Here is an 18646-nt window from a genome sequence, read left to right on the forward strand (position 1 = left end):
ATCCATCTTCGATTCAGCTGCCCAAGTGATCTTCCTAAAGCACAGGGTCTGACTATGTTTTCCTATTCCTCCCTCCTTATAAAATGAAAGCATACCCAAAATATTGCTAGTGCTAAGTAATGCACAACAAGCCATATTTTTTTTTTCTTTTGTACAAAATGGACCTTTTTCTCTTTTGATCTCTGGATCTATGTCCAGTAGAAATATTTCTGGGTCAAAGTGCATGCATAATTTAGGAAAGTTTGGGCAAGAGAAATTCCATTTGGAAAAACTATAGCATGCATAAAAAAATCTGAGAGTACCCAACCAAAAGTTCACAAGAAACTTGCTACAAAATTTCCCTACTTGTTTTCCTTCAAATTTTAATCACTGATTGATTTTATGTGTAATTTAGCAAACTGTCTTTGATTTATCAAAATCTACACTGCTATATTTACCCGTTTTTGTATGTTGTGAATCTAAGCTATTCCACTGATTAACTTTTATATTAATGGGTATCAAATGATTTTGTTGATTACTGCTTTTTAGTATAATTTCAGATCCAGTATTGCTGAGCCACCTTCTTTCCCAATTTAAAAAAAAAAATTCTTTTATCTTCGTGATATTTTATTCTCCTGGATGAAAAGTTATTGTATAAATAACTCTGTTAGTCAACATATATTTATTAAATGTTTATTGTATACCAGGCAATGTGCTAAGAACGAAGGATACAAAGAAACAAAAACAACTCTTGTTCTCTTCCTATGGAGACAACATGTAAAAATAGCAATGTACATTATACATTGTTTACATGTGAGTATGTATGTGCATGTGGAGGTATAAAGTAGATGGAAGATATTTTCACTAGGTGTGGAAGAAACCAGTGAATGCCACCTGAAGGATAGTAATTTTGGGTAGTACTGTTATTTTTATGATATTGTTGTGGCATATATACAGAAAAGCTGATAATTTATGTGAAGTTATGATGCCTTGTTCTATTAATTGTTTTAATTAAATTTTTATTGTAATGCTAGGATTCTCAAAGCAGATCATTATGTCTTCAAAAACTCTTAAATTCAGTATATTGATTTAATATATTGAAACTTGCAAATTTAACAAAATAATACATAACTAACAGTAATTCATTAAATTACCTTTGGAAATCTTCTCTTTTGGCTTGGAGATAACAAGTGTCACATCTTGAGGAGCATTCTGCAAAATTTCTAATGCTGCATTGTAGCCAACTCCTTCGAGACTCATGCTATTCACAGATATTAAACGATCTCCTGTATAAAGAAATATACATAGTTATTGGCAGTATGGCACTTTAAGCAACAAGAAATTCCATTCACAAATTTCATTACTGCCTCTCAGAGAGAGTTTTGACTAAATTCCTTTTGTCCTATACAGGTACCATAGATAGTTCGAATAAAAATGCATAATGGCACCAGTCGTTTTTATTTCTCATTGAGGTAAAATAATCAATCACTAAAAAGTACCTGGCTTTAGGGAGCCATCCAAATCAGCAGGTCCCCCAGGTGTTACTGAACTGATAAAAACACCCAGATCCAGTTTTCCTGTCTTCTCTCCACCAACAATCTGAAATCCTAAGAAAAAAACGCACTTTCAAAGAATCTTTTCAGAATTGTTACTGCTTCTAATGACTCATGTTTAGCTACTTGAAACTCAGAATTCCGGTCTCGGCATCGAATAGGAATGGCTCCTAAGTCTACTTTAGAGGTTATCCCTGTCATATGGAAAATTACAAATGAAGATATTCTCTATTTACTTTGGTATTTAGACATTTTCTGTAGATAATTAGCTCTTGCCAAAGATAACTTGGGGCTTAAAAACCTTTCAAACTGTTCATGAAATTCTCTCCAGCTCTCCATTACCACCTGCAGTGACTTACCTAAGTCATATTTGTTATCCTTTTTCAGATTCACCAAGGTGATTTCCCTTTCTGGTGAAGACACAATGCTCCATCTTTTTTGCAGGCCATCTATTGGAAAGTCACATTTTAAAAATAAAATATACAGAGTGAAGGTAGGTATCAAGGCTGCATTTGTCAGTTTCTTCCAACTTAACTATTAAAATGATTTGATAATGGATCCATCATTCAGTTACTTATAAAGAACTCTTGTTAAAGTATATTGTCTGATCTGATTAGATTTTCTTGTACAGTCCTGCAGTTTTTAGCAGTATAAATGTGTGTGTAATGTATATATATATATACATTACACACACATACATACTCATATATGTTGGTAGCTTTTATATGCAATTTAAAAGTCAGAATTGTTATTTCTAAAGACATGGGATCTATAAATAAAATGTTCATCTATAAAAAGGGAGGTTGGACTAGATGACCTTTGAGGCTTTAAGTAAACCAATGATCCTAAATTAAGTTTTGTTTATTGTTTTTCTATTCATTTTTATGGCTATTATGGCAGAGATTATTTTCTTGGTTCTGCTTTTTTCACTTTGTATCAGTTCACATAAGTTTTTCCATGTTTAAAAAAAAAAAAACAACTTAATACTCATTCGTTCTTATTGTGCAGTTATTATTCACACCAAACAGATTCTACAACTTGTTTATTTATCCTCAAATTAATAGGCATCTATTTTGTTTCCAATTGTTGTTACTTCCCAAAATGCTGTTATAAGTATTTTGTTGTATATGGTATCTTTCTTTTAATTTGTGACCTCTTTAGTGTATATACTTAGCATTAGAATACATGGGTCAAGGGATCTGTACATTTAAGTCATGTTTTTAGCATATTACCAAATTAGAAAGTGACAATCTGTATTTGTCAAATGCTTTTTATTTTCTCAATGCACTTGTACACATTTCACTTTACTATAGTAAAATTGGACAATTATTACTCCCATTTTTACAGATTCATTACAGAAAAAGTAAGTGATGCTCAGGGTCACTGAGCTACGTAGTAGTATAACAACCAAGAAGAGAATCTAAATTCAATTTCTACTTAACATTCTTTCAGCTAGATAAATATGTTAAAATAAATACTGCACAGAAAACTAAGCCCAGCAATGTGTTTATTAATAAAGAATCATTAACAAATTTATCCACTTAGAAACATAAACATATATTTTTAATTCAATTACTTCTATCCCTGCCAACTATTGTCCTACATCTCTTCTTCCCTTCCCAGCCTAAACTCCAAGAAGTCTTCAATAGCTGCCTTCTACTTTCTCTTCTTTTTCTTTAACTTCTGTAATGTTTTCCAACCTCAGTAATCCACTAAAACTGTTGTTTTCAAAGTTACCAATAATTTTTTAATTGCCAAATCTAAAGTCCTGTTCTTGATCTTTATTCTCTTCAACCTTTCTGTAGCCTTTTTATATTGCTGATTATCTTCTCTCTTCTCACTAAATTTCTGAGATACATTTTTTTGATTCTTCTCCTATCTGATGACTCCTCAGTGTTCTTTTCTGGACCCTTATCTAGATCACCTCTTATAACCTTAGGTGTCCTTTCAGGTTCTGTCCTGGGTCTTTTTTTCTTTTGCCTTTTGCCTTTATATAACTGTACTTGTTGATTCTGTTAGCTTTTACAAAATCAATTACCTACCATCTTTAGGCTGATTATGCTCAAATCTACTTATTCTGACCTAACCGCAATGTTGATTTTCCAATCTTGCATTTCCAACTGCCTTTTAAACATTTCAAATTGGATCTTAGTGGTCATCTTGAACTCAACATGTCCATTATTCTCCTCTCCCACCCCAAATCCCTTTCATCTCCTTTATTATTGCAGAAGGTAACATCATCCTCCCAGTTTCTAAGGCTCACAACCTAGGAGTTACCTTGGATTCTTCAGTATCTCTTAACCTCCCACATCAAACGTGTTACCAAGACATATTGATTTCACCTTTACAACTTTTCTTTGAGAAGCTCCTTTCTCTCTCTGACACTGCTACTACTCTACTGAAGGCCTTTATTACCTTATGCCTGGACTACTGCAATAACCTGCTGGTAAGTCTGCCTGCCTCTGGTCTCTCTCCCCACTAGAATTCACTTTCCATTTAACCACCAAAGTGACCTTTCTAAAATGCTGGTCTAACTACAACATCTCCATACTCAGTAAAATATTCATTGCCTCTAGAATCAAATACAAAAGGTTATATTTGACATTCAAAGCCCTTCTTAAAATAGTTCCCCTTTATTTTTCCAGTATACCTTATTGCCCACCATGATTCTGTGACACTGGCCTTTGGTGGTTCTACAAACAAGACACTCATCTCTTGGCTTTGGGCATTTTCTGTTGCTTCCCATGCCTCCTCCCTTGACTACTGACCTCTTTTGCTTCCTTTAAGTCTCAACTAAAATCCTGCCTTCTATACGAAGCCTTTCTCAACCCCTTTTAATTCCAGTGTTTTCCCTTTCTTAAGAATTTCCTATTTATCCTGTACAAAAGCCTTTTTGTATATCTTTGCTTGTCTCCTTCATTAGATTGTAAACTCCTTGAGGTCATGCCTGTCTTTTATCTATTTTCATAACCTCAGCACTTAACATAGTTCTTGTCACACAGAAGATACTTAATAAATATATGTCAACTGATAAATCATAACTCTATGAAAATCTTTAGATTGAAAGGCACACAAAAGTAGCTTATAGCTCTTCTTTGGTGAAGACCAATATATTTTTGATAATTTATTTATGACCAGTAACTATAAAGAGTATGATGATTTGCTGTATTAATATCTTAATATATATCAAATTTCATTCTGTGGATTTTAAATATTCAATACCATAAACAATCTTTAAAAATAGCAAAAAAAAATCACATTTACTTGTAAAATTTCCACTTCTGACTTTATTTTAAAAGAACTGATAGGTTAATTTTATGTGAGCTTCTGGGATAATTCATTTTAAAGGAAAATCATTTTTTGCAAAAGATAATAGGTGAAAATGTCCCAAGTATGGTGGCAAGGGAGGTAGTGCTTTGTTTTGTTTTTTAAGTACTGGATTTTATAATAAAAGGATCTGGGTTAGAATCCCAACTCTGGAAAGTCTTGCACAATAATTAAATGATATGGATTAAATCAAGAAGAATAAAGAATAATATTTATAAGGAATAATGTAATAATAAACAACACTAAAAGGCAGCCAAATGCAAGTTTATTACAATGAATGATCTTGGGATGATAATGAAACACTTTTCTTTGTTCTTGAGAGAGATGTTTAAGACTTAGGCTACACAATGTTTGGTGGTAATAAGACTGCATGTACTAATGTAGCACCTATTCTAGTACAGGTTCTAAAATAATGCCTAAATTACAAGATTTGGGGGGAAATATTAATAAAATCAAGGATCTATTTGTATAATGCATTCCATTTCCTGGAATTACACAAAGCCACAGAAGTTAAGAGTTCAAAGGGACCTTGCTGTCATGTACTCCAATTTGAATGGGATCTGCCTTCTAGCATATCATACAATTCCACAAATAGTCATCTCTAGCCTCTACTACCTTCATCTTTTTTTTACTTTTACCTCCATCTCTTGAAATCCCTAGAATCCTTCAGGACTAATTGATTCTCTTTAGGTATTAAGAGTATACATTGTCATCCCCTCCCCTCCATGTACATTTCTTAACAGTAGGGACAATTTTATTAATATTTCTATATCCCCATTGTCTAGCAGAGTGCCTATTGCTTAATAAATGAACTGGTATAAAAGATAGATTAAGATCAGACTATGGGTAACTTTTCAATTCATCAGTAATGATTTTAAAAGAACCTATGTCTCCAAAGTATAGAGATGTGCAAAGATGAGAAGGGTGATGGACTGAACTGCATACATCATATTCTATATATGTTTTTCCAATGTGGGATGGTTTACCATATGTGGGAACAAGAAACTGAAGAAGGGAAATAGTAAAAGCTAGCTGTTAAATAATCATTCTCAAAATATTTTCCATAAGCTCAAGATTCATTTGGATTAAGAACTTTCTCTTTGGGCAAGCACACACTTCCTAAAGGAAATCAGTCCTTTGCATTTGATTATAAATCATTTAAATCAGATTAACACTCAGCTGAGACCTAGTAAATGAGTTTTGACAGTTGGGATGGAAAGAGGTAAGGAGGAAGAAAAATGGAGGAAGAGAAGACATTTATCACTATGTCACACTCTTTTACCCTCATCTGATCTTTTTCCCCCAAACCTCTCTTCACATAATTCCTTACTCTTTATCTTGATTATGCAATCTATTCAAATGGATTCATGGGATCTATCTTGCTTCTAAGACTGAAGGAAAATCTTCTTGTAGTTCCACAATGCCTTACCAGATGATGGCACAGTAGATAGACCACTACTAGATCAAGAGTAAGGAAGACCTGAGTTCAAATCCAATCCCAGACACTTAATGATCAGATGACTTGGACAAGTCACTTCAATTTATGTTTGCCTCAGTTTACTATCTCAAAGGATTATTGTGAGGATCATTTGAAATATTTGTAAAAAAAAAGCATTTAGTACTATGCTTGACATATGGAAAGAACTATATAAATGCTTACTTTCTTCCCTTGTCATTTCCTACTCTGGTTTATAGTAATAATGGTGTGTGTGTGTGTGTGTGTGTGTGTGTGTGTGTGTGTTTACTTCAAGGGTTTACAATGTGATTTATATACTTTATCTCATTTAGGCATCTCAGTTAATATTAATACCCCTATTTTGCTGATGAAAATATCAAGGGTAAGACAGGTTAAGCTTTAGTGTTATATAGTTCTTAGGTGTGCAAAGAAAATCCATTTTTTTCCCCCATTGCTTCCTAAAGAAGAGGAATGTAAAGAGAAAAATTCTAATTGGGAAGAGAACCATCAGCTAAAAAGGTGATATCTGAGAATGGAAATTGGATTTTTAGACCACCACTTAAAATGTGAGAGTGCCAGATTCCTGGATGAAGATGAACAAAACCTAAAAAGGCTGTGTCTTTGCCATATATCTTGCAAATTTAATCAAAAAGGCTTTAATTTTTAAAGATTATTAGAGAGAGAAGATTGCTGAAAGTGTTCCCCAAGTTAGATACTTTAGGGAATAGCCGCAAATAAGGAAAAAGAACAATTGCTGAGACACCCAAAAATTCACGAGGAAAAAAATCTAAGGAAAGAACCAGTGGACTAAAGAATCCACGGACTAAAACACAAAGATATGGAGGTCCAAAAGCTTGAGCAACAACCAATTAGAACCAGAAGTTTGAATATAAGAAGGTCTGATCTCACAGTTATCAGAGACTTGGTGAGATAAAGTCCATGGGAGGACTGTGGCTTTGGACCCAAGAGCAAGAGGTGGAACTCTGAAGCAAGCCATTTTAAGCTTGATGTCCTAATAAACAGAGCTGTCCCCAAATGAAGCAGCCTAGGTCTTTCCTCCTTGGAGATCTTCAAGCACACACTGTACAATCTTGCTCAGGCTGCCTTTCATGTAAGGGTTGAAAAAGCTGGCTTCTGAGGTCACTTCCAATTTCCTTTCTGTAAAAAAAATATTTCTAACTATCAGAACTAACTAAAAACAGACTGGACTGTCTTAGGAGGAAAGGAGATTCTCCCTAATTGGAGACTTTAGAGGACTCAATATCCTTTGGGGATATTGCAGAAGGACTGGATTCACTGAAGCAGTGAGTTAGACTACAGGATTTTCAGGTCCCTTTGTACTTTGAGATCCTATAATTCTTTCTGACTTCAAGTCCAGTCAGTTATCTATTATGCTCTCTAGTGCACTAAATTATGCACTGTTTGATTCTGGGGATGAAAAGGATAAAATTAAAAGAAATATGTGATAATAGAAAAATTCAATGAAATTAATTTTGGTACATATCAATAATATTAAAAGTATATTGATAATGGACAATTTAAATAGTCTAAGATAAAGAACTACTTGTTGATATTTTAATGTTGCAAGATTAATCTAATCTAAAATGTAAGGACGGAATAGTCAACACTCAAAATGTCCTTTTTTACCTGAAAATACAAGCTATCATTAAAACTTCAATGGTGGACAAATAATTCAGTTTTTTAAAAATAAATTAAAAAATGAAGAACTCTGGTTTGGGAAAAGTAATTGAAATAATATTTTGAAAACATTTTACTTGAGGTTTTTTATTTTCATATCTCCCAATATTATAATATTATATACTATGCTATATAACTTTTTATGTCATGGAATTCTTTAGAACTCTGGTGAGGACTATGGCTTTTTTTCATAACCATGTTTTTAAATATGTAAAGGATTATATAGGATCATAAAGGAAATTAATTATGTTGCAATAATTATCAAAATATATTAAAAAAATCAAGTTCATGCACCATAAATTAACAACTTTTGATAGAAAGTGTTCATATCCAACACTTACTATGTACTTTATTTTTGCAAAGCATCCTCTTCAATAAATTGATTTTAAATAAAGGGTTACTATTTATACTGATGATAGAAGCATCTTTTCTTGGGCTTAGAGCTAGAAGAGAATTTCAGAGACCACCTAGTCCAACCTCCATTTTACAGATAAGGAAACTAAGGCCATCAAGGTCACACAGATAATAATCGTCAGAGGTGGAATTTGAACTCAGGTCCTCTGACTCTAGAGACAGTGTGCTTTCCATTTTGCCATAAATGGAAAATGTCTCAGGGAAGCTAATTTAATAATTATTACTTACATAATCTGCTTAACATGATGTTAAGGTAAACTTTAGAGGGCTTAAAGAAGTTATTAGATGGGAAACTTTATGGCAGCCACTGTTAGCATCTTTTAAAAATATTTGGACTCTAGCAAAGGACTTTGCACACAATTGATACGTTATATATATGTTGAACTGACTTTCATAAATATGGTGATTTTATAGAAGAAACTGGCTATTTTGTATTAATGATGGTATTGGAAAATGACTTTGGTCATGGCAATAATATGCATGCTTGGCTGTGTATTTTAAATATATACATTAATAAAATAATGTTCAACCATTAATTGAAGAAAATGGTTGATAGATTATGAGACAAAAAAAAAGATAGCAATAGGTAGCAATAATTTTGGCAAACCCACCATTTTCTTTCAAGGATGCTTGGGATAATCCATTTCCAGAGCTAATTCCTATGATATAAATCAATGATTAGACATTAGTCAAAAGATCAAAAATCTACCATTTTCTCAGTTTTAATGTATAAAATAATTAAGCTTATAAATGAATTAAAAATTTACTAAAAACCTCCTCAAAGTGGTTATATTTACATACTGAACTTTTACTTTATTTACTCATTAAGGCCATTTTGAAGAAAATATTTAATCAGAATTCGTGTTTTTGAGATAGATGTTAAATCATGAAAATTATATTAAAATTTTAAAAAGTCATACAATGTGAACAAAAACAAATGAGAATACATGCAAAAGGATCTTTTTTCATGTGTTAATTTTCTTTTATCCTATATAGGTTCCCTAGATTCATACATAATCTTCAGATTTATTTTTGAAAAATAAGATGCACTACATTTTTTGTTGTTGTTGTTCAGTCATTTCAGACTCTTTGCGACCTGATTTGAGATTTTCTTGGTAGAGATACTGAAGTGGTTTGCCATTTCCTTTTTTAGCTAACTTTATAGATAAGGAACTAAGGCAAACAGGATTAATGAGTTGCCCAAGCATCACAGTTAGCAAATGCCTGAGACCAGATTTGAATTCAGGAAGAGGAGTCTTCTTTAACTCCAGGCCTAACACTCATGTCACACAATTGTCCCATATATTACATATGAAAAATTTTCTTTTAAATGTTCCAATTAAAAAAAAAAAAGAACAATTCTAGAAGGTTGCAAAATATAAAGTCTAAATCTATAAAAATTGGATTAATGGTTTCTTTTTTGGGGGGGTGGAGGAGGAGGTAAGAAGGGAGGAAGACGAGGTAGGAAGGGGAATAATAATTATATTGATGGTAACAGCTCATATTTATATAATGCTCTGAAGTTTGCAAAACCCTTCATATACATTCTCAGTGAAGAGATGGCAGAGGCAAAAAGCAAGAATTGGAAGGAAAAGAAATGGAATGAAGAGCTCTTTGCTTTTCTTCTGTCTTACATGTTCTTTCTGGGTAATAAACCTTTTAATTACCATTTATTCAATGGCTAAGAGACTTGCCTCTGTATGTTTTTCTTACTTGAAGCAACAAGAAAAATAAATAGCTTTGTTTCAGAAAGTAAGAATATTTGTTTGAAATTACAGATAAAATAATAATTTGACTTTTTTCAAATATGTGAATTGTTTCCTAATGATAAACCAAATATATATAAAAAGATAAAACTTAATATGCTTAGTAAACTGAAGACTCAATAAATACGCCATAGCTTAGCTAGAAAGTTTTTTGATGAAAACTAATAATTGAGAATTTGTATCAATAACTATCTAAAACAAGCTATAAATATCATTAAAATTATTTAAGAATTCATTGGAGATAATTTATCTCATGTCAGATTGAAAGTATCTGAAATAAACCTTTTTCAAAGCATGCGGCAATCAATATAGTTTATCACAAGCACCAAAGGCAACAGAAGAAAATCCAAAGGTTAAAGGTAGTATACCAGAGAGAGACCAGAAGAAAAGTGTCTGAATTCTCTGCTAGTGAGCTTGATGATAACAGACTCAAGAAAAGGGGAAGCAAATATTTGTGTCAAGAAGCAATTAAGCAATTCATTTTCATGTTAGGTTACAGCACAGATTTGATGTATTTTAATCAGCAAGGGCATTTCAATTTATGAAAACATTTTGATTAAAAGCAAAGATCATTGGCAACAGTGACACAAATCAGCACAAATAATAACTAGGTAAGCAACATTAGCTTCTTTACTTTTAACAGTTTTTACATGGGGGAAAAAAGGTAAGCTTGATTATGCTGACCTACAACATATGCGTGACCAGTGTCTTCAACCGATGATGAGTCTGATTCATGTTTTCTCCTTTCAGGGCTTCTATTTAAACTTGCAACAGACTTTGAACTAAAGTGGTAGGGGAAGGAAGGTAGGAGGAGGAAGAATCAATTAAAAAATTGGCAAAAATAAAAAAAATGTCAAAAATAACAAACAAAAATGTGTATATACATATAATGTGTATATATTCACATATATTTGTATATATGAAATTCAGAAAAATGAGGTTGGGTAACTTAACAATGATTCTTACTTATTGAGTTTTGTGAATCCTGTCACACATTCTGTTTCAGGTCGCGCCATCTGGTGAGATGGTTTTCCCACCAGCTCCGAATTGGTTTGTGATGGGGAGTCAACGTTGTCAATAATACTTTTTTGATGAGGGTAGAGAGAGACCTGACTGAGATCATGGTAAGATTTACTCATCCCGCTGGGCCTTTCCTCCCATGATGTTTTTTCACTCCTTTCTTTTGAACTGCCTTGCAGTGGCTGGTACAGGGACAACTCCGAGCAGGATAGTCTCTTCAGAATCTCAGCTTGAACGGACAAAGGCCGAACAGCCAGTTTGTTCAGGGTGCTGCTGGCCAGGCTGCCAGTGCTGATTGCACGCCCCATAGTATATCCTCTAACAGACTCTCCTTGGAAGTTCAGGCTCCTAAACGAAGCTCTCTCTACAAGGAAATAGCATGGCTTTACCAGACTGCATTGCTAAAATAACTTTCATTTGAAGATACTACAACTGTGATAGAGTAAATGGAAACATGCAGATAATAGTAACTTTTTGGTTGCCAGCCTAAGGACACATTCAAGGAAGAAAAGATTTTAGCCATGTGGGCTGAATGTCTTGGCTTTAACTACATCTCAACCATTTCATTTAACTCACCTACATCTCCTCACTGAACATCTCTCAGTCCTAGTAGCTACCAGAATTATCATCCCTCAGCTCAGACATCTCCCCAAAATGGAGTACTTTCTTAATTTCAGATGGCTGAGAATAGCTAAAAACTTCCTAAATTTTATATCACGCTATTTTCCTATTATCTTGACATAGCTAAAAAGTTTCTAAATTTTTTATCATGCTATGTTAAAATTTCTATTATGTTATCTTTCAAAGTAAGTTAGGGAGACAATAAATCTGGAAGAAGATACAATGGCAACATATGTACATGGACAAAAGTTTTGAGGTATGTTTCTACACACACACACACACACACACACACACACACACACCCCTTCAATGTCTTCTTAAACAACAGAAGCCCAAGCTTGTATTTCTTACAATCTACATTTTTTTTTTTTTTTTTTTTAAAGCTAATAGCTCCTGTTATACTGATGACTTCAGGGCTGGATTTAGATGGGGCACTTCCAGCTAAATTAAATCAAACAGTATCTCAGTGTTTTTATTTATCCATATGATATGGAAATACTGGTATAACTAAGCTTTCAGCACATTAATCAAATGTCTCTAAAATGTGGAGTTTAGAGAAACTTCTAAGATTCTTTTGAAGTATTCCCTAGCCTGATAAATACTGCTCTTAGAATGAAGATGAACAAATGTCACTGCTCTTAAAATTTGGGATCATTAAGGGTAATCAATAATCTCATTAAATCAAGAACAAACAATAAAAAGGAACAGCAGATTTTGTCTTCTGACGCATTAATGACCTTCACTTCTATTCAGAGGCAAGAAAAACGTCAGGAGAAAGATTAGTGGCTTTTCTCTCCCTCTCAAACTTCATGTGGGTTCAGCATGAGGTAGGAAGTAGTACACCACATCTGCTAAATTAGATAGTATTTTGGAGCCCATTTTGACATCAAGACATTATATTTCCCTAAAACCTCATCTTGTGGATCAGCAGTAAAGGCTGGAAGTTACATTGGAAGCCTGAAAGTTAGTGATGAAGGCTTTTCAATTTCCACCAGCTAAAAGAAAGCAAGATGTATATTATTTATTATGCATGGATAGACCCTTCCTGTTCCCATCAAAATCATAAAAGTAAAATAACATAGCCACCAAATAATACCTTTAAAAATTCAAAATTTGTTTTACAAGGCAGATTTTTTTCCTACTTTCCAAATTAGAGGCTAAGGAACAGAAAATATAAAAATGAGTTGGCATTCATTTAGTAACATTTTTGGGAAAAAAGAAAACCTTTTGAGTTTACAATTTTATTTCTGTGATTAGTAATCATTGACAGTGTCTTTGAAATAAATTACTCTTATTATATACCATCTTTCCTGATAATCTGTACACACATAGTTTCAGATAATTGTCTCAAGTTTGAGTTCTTATTTAGTTCAACATAATCATAGGATAAAGGTTATTCTTGCCTCCACCTAGTCCTTAAGGCCACTGTGTCCTCTAGAATGACCTTTTTCACAGACAACAATCTTTCCTGCTCTTTTTTCTCTCCCATTCCTTCTACCTAGTAGCTTTTACTGAAATTCAGCTTGCCCCTCTGGGCACATTTTCCAGTAGTGGCCTTACCTTTATTCATTCCCCTCATCTGAGTGTTCAAGGTAGGGAATATGGAATACTCATTGCTCCCCACTGCCACTTCCAGTTTCTCCCTCTTGCTCCATCACTCAGTAACCTATTTTCCTTCGAGGCTCAAAGCTACTTAAATCACCTTGTAGCTATTGTCTATAGAACCGCAGATTGTGCTGACTAATGGCTGGTGTCTCTTAGAGTTTTGTGATAGCCCCTCTACCCTTCTTCCTCTATACCAGTTCACTAGGTTATTTAATCAGCTCCAAAGGATTTAATTACCATCTCTTTGTTGATGATTCTCAAATCTATCTATTTTACCTCAAACTCTTTGCTGCCTCCAATCTCACATCTCTAATGGCCTCTCATACTTCTCAGACTTGATATTCAGTAGAAAACTTGATCTCAACATGTCAAAAATGAACTTCTTATCTTTCCTCCTAAACCTAAGTTCCCTCTTATCTTCTCTATTACAGAGGAGAGCTCAATCCTCCTCCCAGTTACTCAGATTCACAACCTAGATGTCACCCCAGATCTTTTATTACCTCTCATAACCAATCTGTTGCTAAAGTCAATCAATTATATCTTAGTAATATTTCTTGAAGATAAGATTAATTGACTTGAATAAGATTAGATGTGGCAAAACCAAGATCTGAACCCAAATCCTGTGTTCTCTCTACCACAGTAAATCTCTGGAATTCTAACAATTATCTGAAAATAAGCATCTCTTTAAAAATAAATCAGAACACATCAAAGTAATTAAAATTTACTATTGACTAATAAAGTCCAGAAACAGATTTATCTACTCTTCAGAAAAATCTATTTGACCTACTTGCAAGAATCACCATGTCCTTGGAATTTGACTTCTGGACTTCTGCACAATCAAACTTTGCAGAATAAGAGGGTTACATGATGGTAGATTAGACCTGAAAGGCACTAGAATTACACCCCTAGTCTAACCTTCTCATTTTACAAATGAGGACACCTGTGAAGGAGATCAGGTGACTTGCCCTTTTATATAAAGAAACATTTTTTTTCTTTTGGACCAATCTGTTTATTAACATTTAAACTTTATGCCTTTTTTTTTTTTTAAGCAATTGAAGAAGTCTTCTAAATAATAGCCTGAGGACTACATGGATTTTACATTATTCTTTATTCAAAATTTTAAATATTAGATTTCTTTTTAATAATATTTACATTCCTTATTCTAATCTTCAAATACATTGTCAGAAGAATTAGAATTACTGTGCCTGTACACATTTTGTTAGGAATGTCACTATGAATTCTGGTGATGAGCTAACATAAACACATTAAGTAACTGATAAAGGAAAAGAAAATGACTTAGTGCTTTGACTCTCAATCCAATCTTCACTAAGCATTTTAAATGGACAAATCACATTCTTATTCACTAGGTGATCCTCACAATCTTGAGAGGAAGTTGAGGAAGATGATATTAACTTTACAGAAAACTAAAGTTAAGTCACTTTGCCTATGGTCATAAGACCAATGAGTTGCATGATTAAGATTAGAAACTACTATTTCTAAGGCCAATATATAATGTCACTGAGTCAGAGATTTCCATTCAAAGTCAACTCGTCTACTTAACAACTTTCAAACTTTTTGTATACATGTAGCCAAAAAGTAAAAATAACTTCCCTTGCTGACTTTGAAATTTTATATTCAATATTTTCTTTTGTCTGAGTAATTCAATTCAAAGGAGACAATTCAAATTCTGGAATAATTTTTAGCTTATAATATTGACCAGAAGAAATTATATGATTTTTAAAAATTTTACCAATAATGTAGCCTACTACCAGAGGATCTGCTAAACTAAACTTCATACTTGTAATATGCACATTACCTCAATAATCCTTACAGCAGGACTTTGATTTTGGTACTATATATAGTCATATCATCATTTCTACCACACAGAACTAGTACTCAACCATGTTTATATGACTTGCCTTGGATCAGAGAGAACAGGGAATATGAGAACAGAACTGCCACTAAGGTCCAGTGCCCTAGTTATCAAGAAGACTTTAAAAACTAATACGTTTCTCAAACCTGAAAAAAAAGTCAGACACAGAGTAAACTGAGGCAAAGAGGGTCAAATCTGCTTAGGATACTACATTTTATCTTTAAAAAAGCCCATCTTTATCATGAGTCGGAAGAAAGGAGAATACCTTCTTTAACATTATCAAACTGATTCAAAGCAACAATTATTTTTCAGAGAAGGTTAAAAAAAACTTCGGTGTGTTTGTACACATGCGCATGGAAGAACGCATACATTTTTTTCATGATTTGCTTTGAAAAGTGTTAGAAAGTAGAGACCAGGCAATGAATAGAGCTTTCTTTTAAAAGGCAGATTACAGGGACAGAACACAGCATACATTGTTAGACAAAAATCTTGGATTGGTTGTTTTTGGTATAAAGTTTTCTTTGCCAAAAGGAAGGGCTCAATTTGGGGAAAGAATGAAGAAGGAAAACAATAAATAGCAAATAAAACATAAGATAATAGAGTAACAAACGAATAAATATGGTATGATTTTTTTTTCAGATTTCAAAATTTCATAAAACAAAATGGACAGTATTCCATTTAAAACAGAATTTTTACTACTTATAAACAAGCAATAAAAATTTACTATCCCATCAGTCTCATGAAGTTGATACTAATACCTGTTCTGATAGTCATAGTTCTATTTTTAAGGAACTTTTAGAACTTTGTCTACATAAGACAACAATTACTTTGATTCTTTGTGTGTATAACAAGTTTGTAGGAGATGAGATGACTCCATTGACCACCCACCCCCCTTCAAAGACTTTGTTATAAATTATGTCTTATCCTTAAGGATTTTATTTTGGATTATTTACAATAGGATATTTAACCAACCAAGAAAACAGATAAATAGAAAACTGTATTTCATTATGTTTTGACAAATACATAACAGAATAATTATAGTACACATAGAATGTGGGAAGAAAAAGCAGAAATGCACACATTTCTAATTTGGTTACTATTAATTCCTATGATTCTGAAGGCAAAATTTTTACTTTGGAAATTGTGAAGGAGAAGAGGTTTATGATTACCCTTTTAGGGCCTTTGATTTGATTGATTCAAAATAATCCCAACTTCATAATGTTTCATTTGAGAACATACTCTAGCATATAGGAACTTTTTATTTTGCTGTTGTTGGCTTAGTTTTACTTCTGTAGAAGGCAATAAAAAAAAAAGAGACTTAATTGCTATTTCCTTATCTTTAAGACAGAAATCATAATATCTGTAGTATTTGCTTCATAAAGCTGTTGTTTGAAAGGGCTTTATAAACCTTGAAATTTGTGTCATTATTTCTATTTCTGAACAATTACTTTTTTAAAATACTGAAACAACATTCAGATTATTGGAGTAATTTCCATTTTCTTTTTTTCCTTCCCTTCTTTCCTTTGTTTCTTTTTTGCTCTTTCCACTTTCCTGGATCACTATCTAGTTCTGGGAACTAGAACAGGTATTTTAATCATTGCACTGAAGTACATGCATCTCATGTCATCTCAGTCTGAAACAGTAACTCATAAAATTAAAGGGCTTTCAGTATAGATCACTTAATGTCTACCTACAAAATTGATATGGCATATTAAATTCTGTCCTATCAACATACTACTTCCATTCCTAATATTTGGACCTTGCTTATGGTCCCCTCACCTGGAACATTTCTTTTATCTTGAAACATACCCAAATCCTACCCATTCAACAAAGTTCAGTTCTAGTCCTAATTCCTTCACAAAGGTTCTCTTGACTTAATTTTAAAACTGAATGATTTCCTTTCTCTTCTTATTTTTACAAGTTTTATAGTATAAGACTATACAGTTTAGGTCTCAATTGTGTACTGTCTTCATATATATATATATGTATATACAATTCTAAGTATTTTAGTCTTTAACTACACTAAGATTCCTTGAAATTAGTGCGCTCTCTCTCATGCACACTATGAATGATAATGACACTACACAAGAAACACATCACAGACATTATTCCCCCTCTCCTAGACAAATTCTTTTTGATGGATATGGGATATGATCCTTTATTAAAGGCTAGAAAAATACAACAGGACACAAGACTATAAAAGTTAAATTCTCAGCTTCACTTATGATTCATCTTATAAACTTGACTAGGTTAAGATTCTATGTATATCTATGTATATAGAATATACATATTCTATGTAGAAATATAGTATATTTCTACTTCTAGCATGGTCATTTGAAAAAAAAAAAAAAAAACCTTCCTCCTAAAAGAAATACATGCATAGATACTATCATCTTTTAAAATCTTCTAGATCTTACCAATATCTAGGGCATCTTGATTACTTTGTCTTGTTCTCATCTGCAGCTGAAATTTGTGTTGAGAAGAACAGAGATGTAGGAGGTATTGACAAACTTTACTGTTATTGGTCTGGAACGTATGCTTTATTTCATCTGATGTATTCTGCAGGGTAATTTTCTTTTTCTACAATATTAAACAGAATAATCATAAGGATATTTTGATATTTCAAAGGAATGTTAATCTCATAATCATGTAACATGGCATTTAAAGATAAAAACATGGCTATTTTAATGGGAAAGAAGGAAAAAAGGAGTCTCTGATGTTCATTAATTCCCAGGGTAGAGGCTTCCTTTGGGTATAGGTCAGCAACCCTAGCTTCAAACTGTTTTGATCATTAAAGGGAGCAAGTGACTTTCCAAATGAGGCAGAGACCTTTTTGACATGATGCCTTTCTTATATTTTATTATTTAGAGCTGTTTTTTGATTATTGTAAATAGTTATGGATGGTGAAATTTATCACTTTTGGGGGAGGGGGTGAAGTTTGGGTCCTACTATCTAGGAATGAATATGAGTCATTCTTTGAAGAATGCATGTTTTTAAAAATACTGCTTAAAAGTTAATGCAATAAACTATGATCCAAAATTAGGAATCTTTTAAAGCAACAAATTAAATTGAAATTAACTATACTTTTCTTTCTTTCTTTCTTTTTTTTTTTTTTGGACTATAACTTTCAAACACAACCATTTAAATCAGGTATCAAGAGATATCAGTGTCCTAAAATCTATAGGAGTTTCTCCAAGAATAAAATTTGCCGAAAAAGGAATGAAAAGAAAATAAATTGTTGCCTTGTTTAGGAAAGTCTAGGCAAAAACTTGATTCATTATTGTTGACTGGGATTGGGGTGGGTGGTGGTTCCATCCAGGCAACATTAAAGTGC

The 18646-nt window shown here is 32.9% G+C and overlaps 1 protein-coding gene across 10 annotated transcripts in view; it reads right to left on the minus strand.

Moving 5' to 3' along the window:
* Positions 1 to 18646, minus strand: part of PTPN13 (protein tyrosine phosphatase non-receptor type 13) — a 206338-nt gene that overhangs the window by 59817 nt on the left and 127875 nt on the right. For 6 of the 10 annotated variants that reach the window (XR_004230157.1, XM_031942073.1, XM_031942070.1 and 3 more), the window contains 7 exons: positions 17730 to 17892; positions 11160 to 11577; positions 10878 to 10975; positions 9039 to 9086; positions 1892 to 1981; positions 1479 to 1586; positions 1134 to 1265 (listed from right to left, as the gene is read on the minus strand). Coding sequence is in view for 9 of the 10 variants with exons in the window: in XM_031942073.1 (XP_031797933.1) it covers positions 1134 to 1265; positions 1479 to 1586; positions 1892 to 1981; positions 9039 to 9086; positions 10878 to 10975; positions 11160 to 11577; positions 17730 to 17892 (1057 nt within the window). In the remaining variant the exon portion in view is untranslated. The remainder of the gene's footprint in view (positions 1 to 1133; positions 1266 to 1478; positions 1587 to 1891; positions 1982 to 9038; positions 9087 to 10877; positions 10976 to 11159; positions 11578 to 17729; positions 17893 to 18646) is intronic. The other 4 variants (XM_031942068.1, XM_031942069.1, XM_031942074.1 and 1 more) reach the window with 2 other exon arrangements.

Source organism: Sarcophilus harrisii, chromosome 6 (assembly GCF_902635505.1).
Source record: "Sarcophilus harrisii chromosome 6, mSarHar1.11, whole genome shotgun sequence".
Lineage (NCBI taxonomy): Eukaryota > Metazoa > Chordata > Mammalia > Dasyuromorphia > Dasyuridae > Sarcophilus > Sarcophilus harrisii.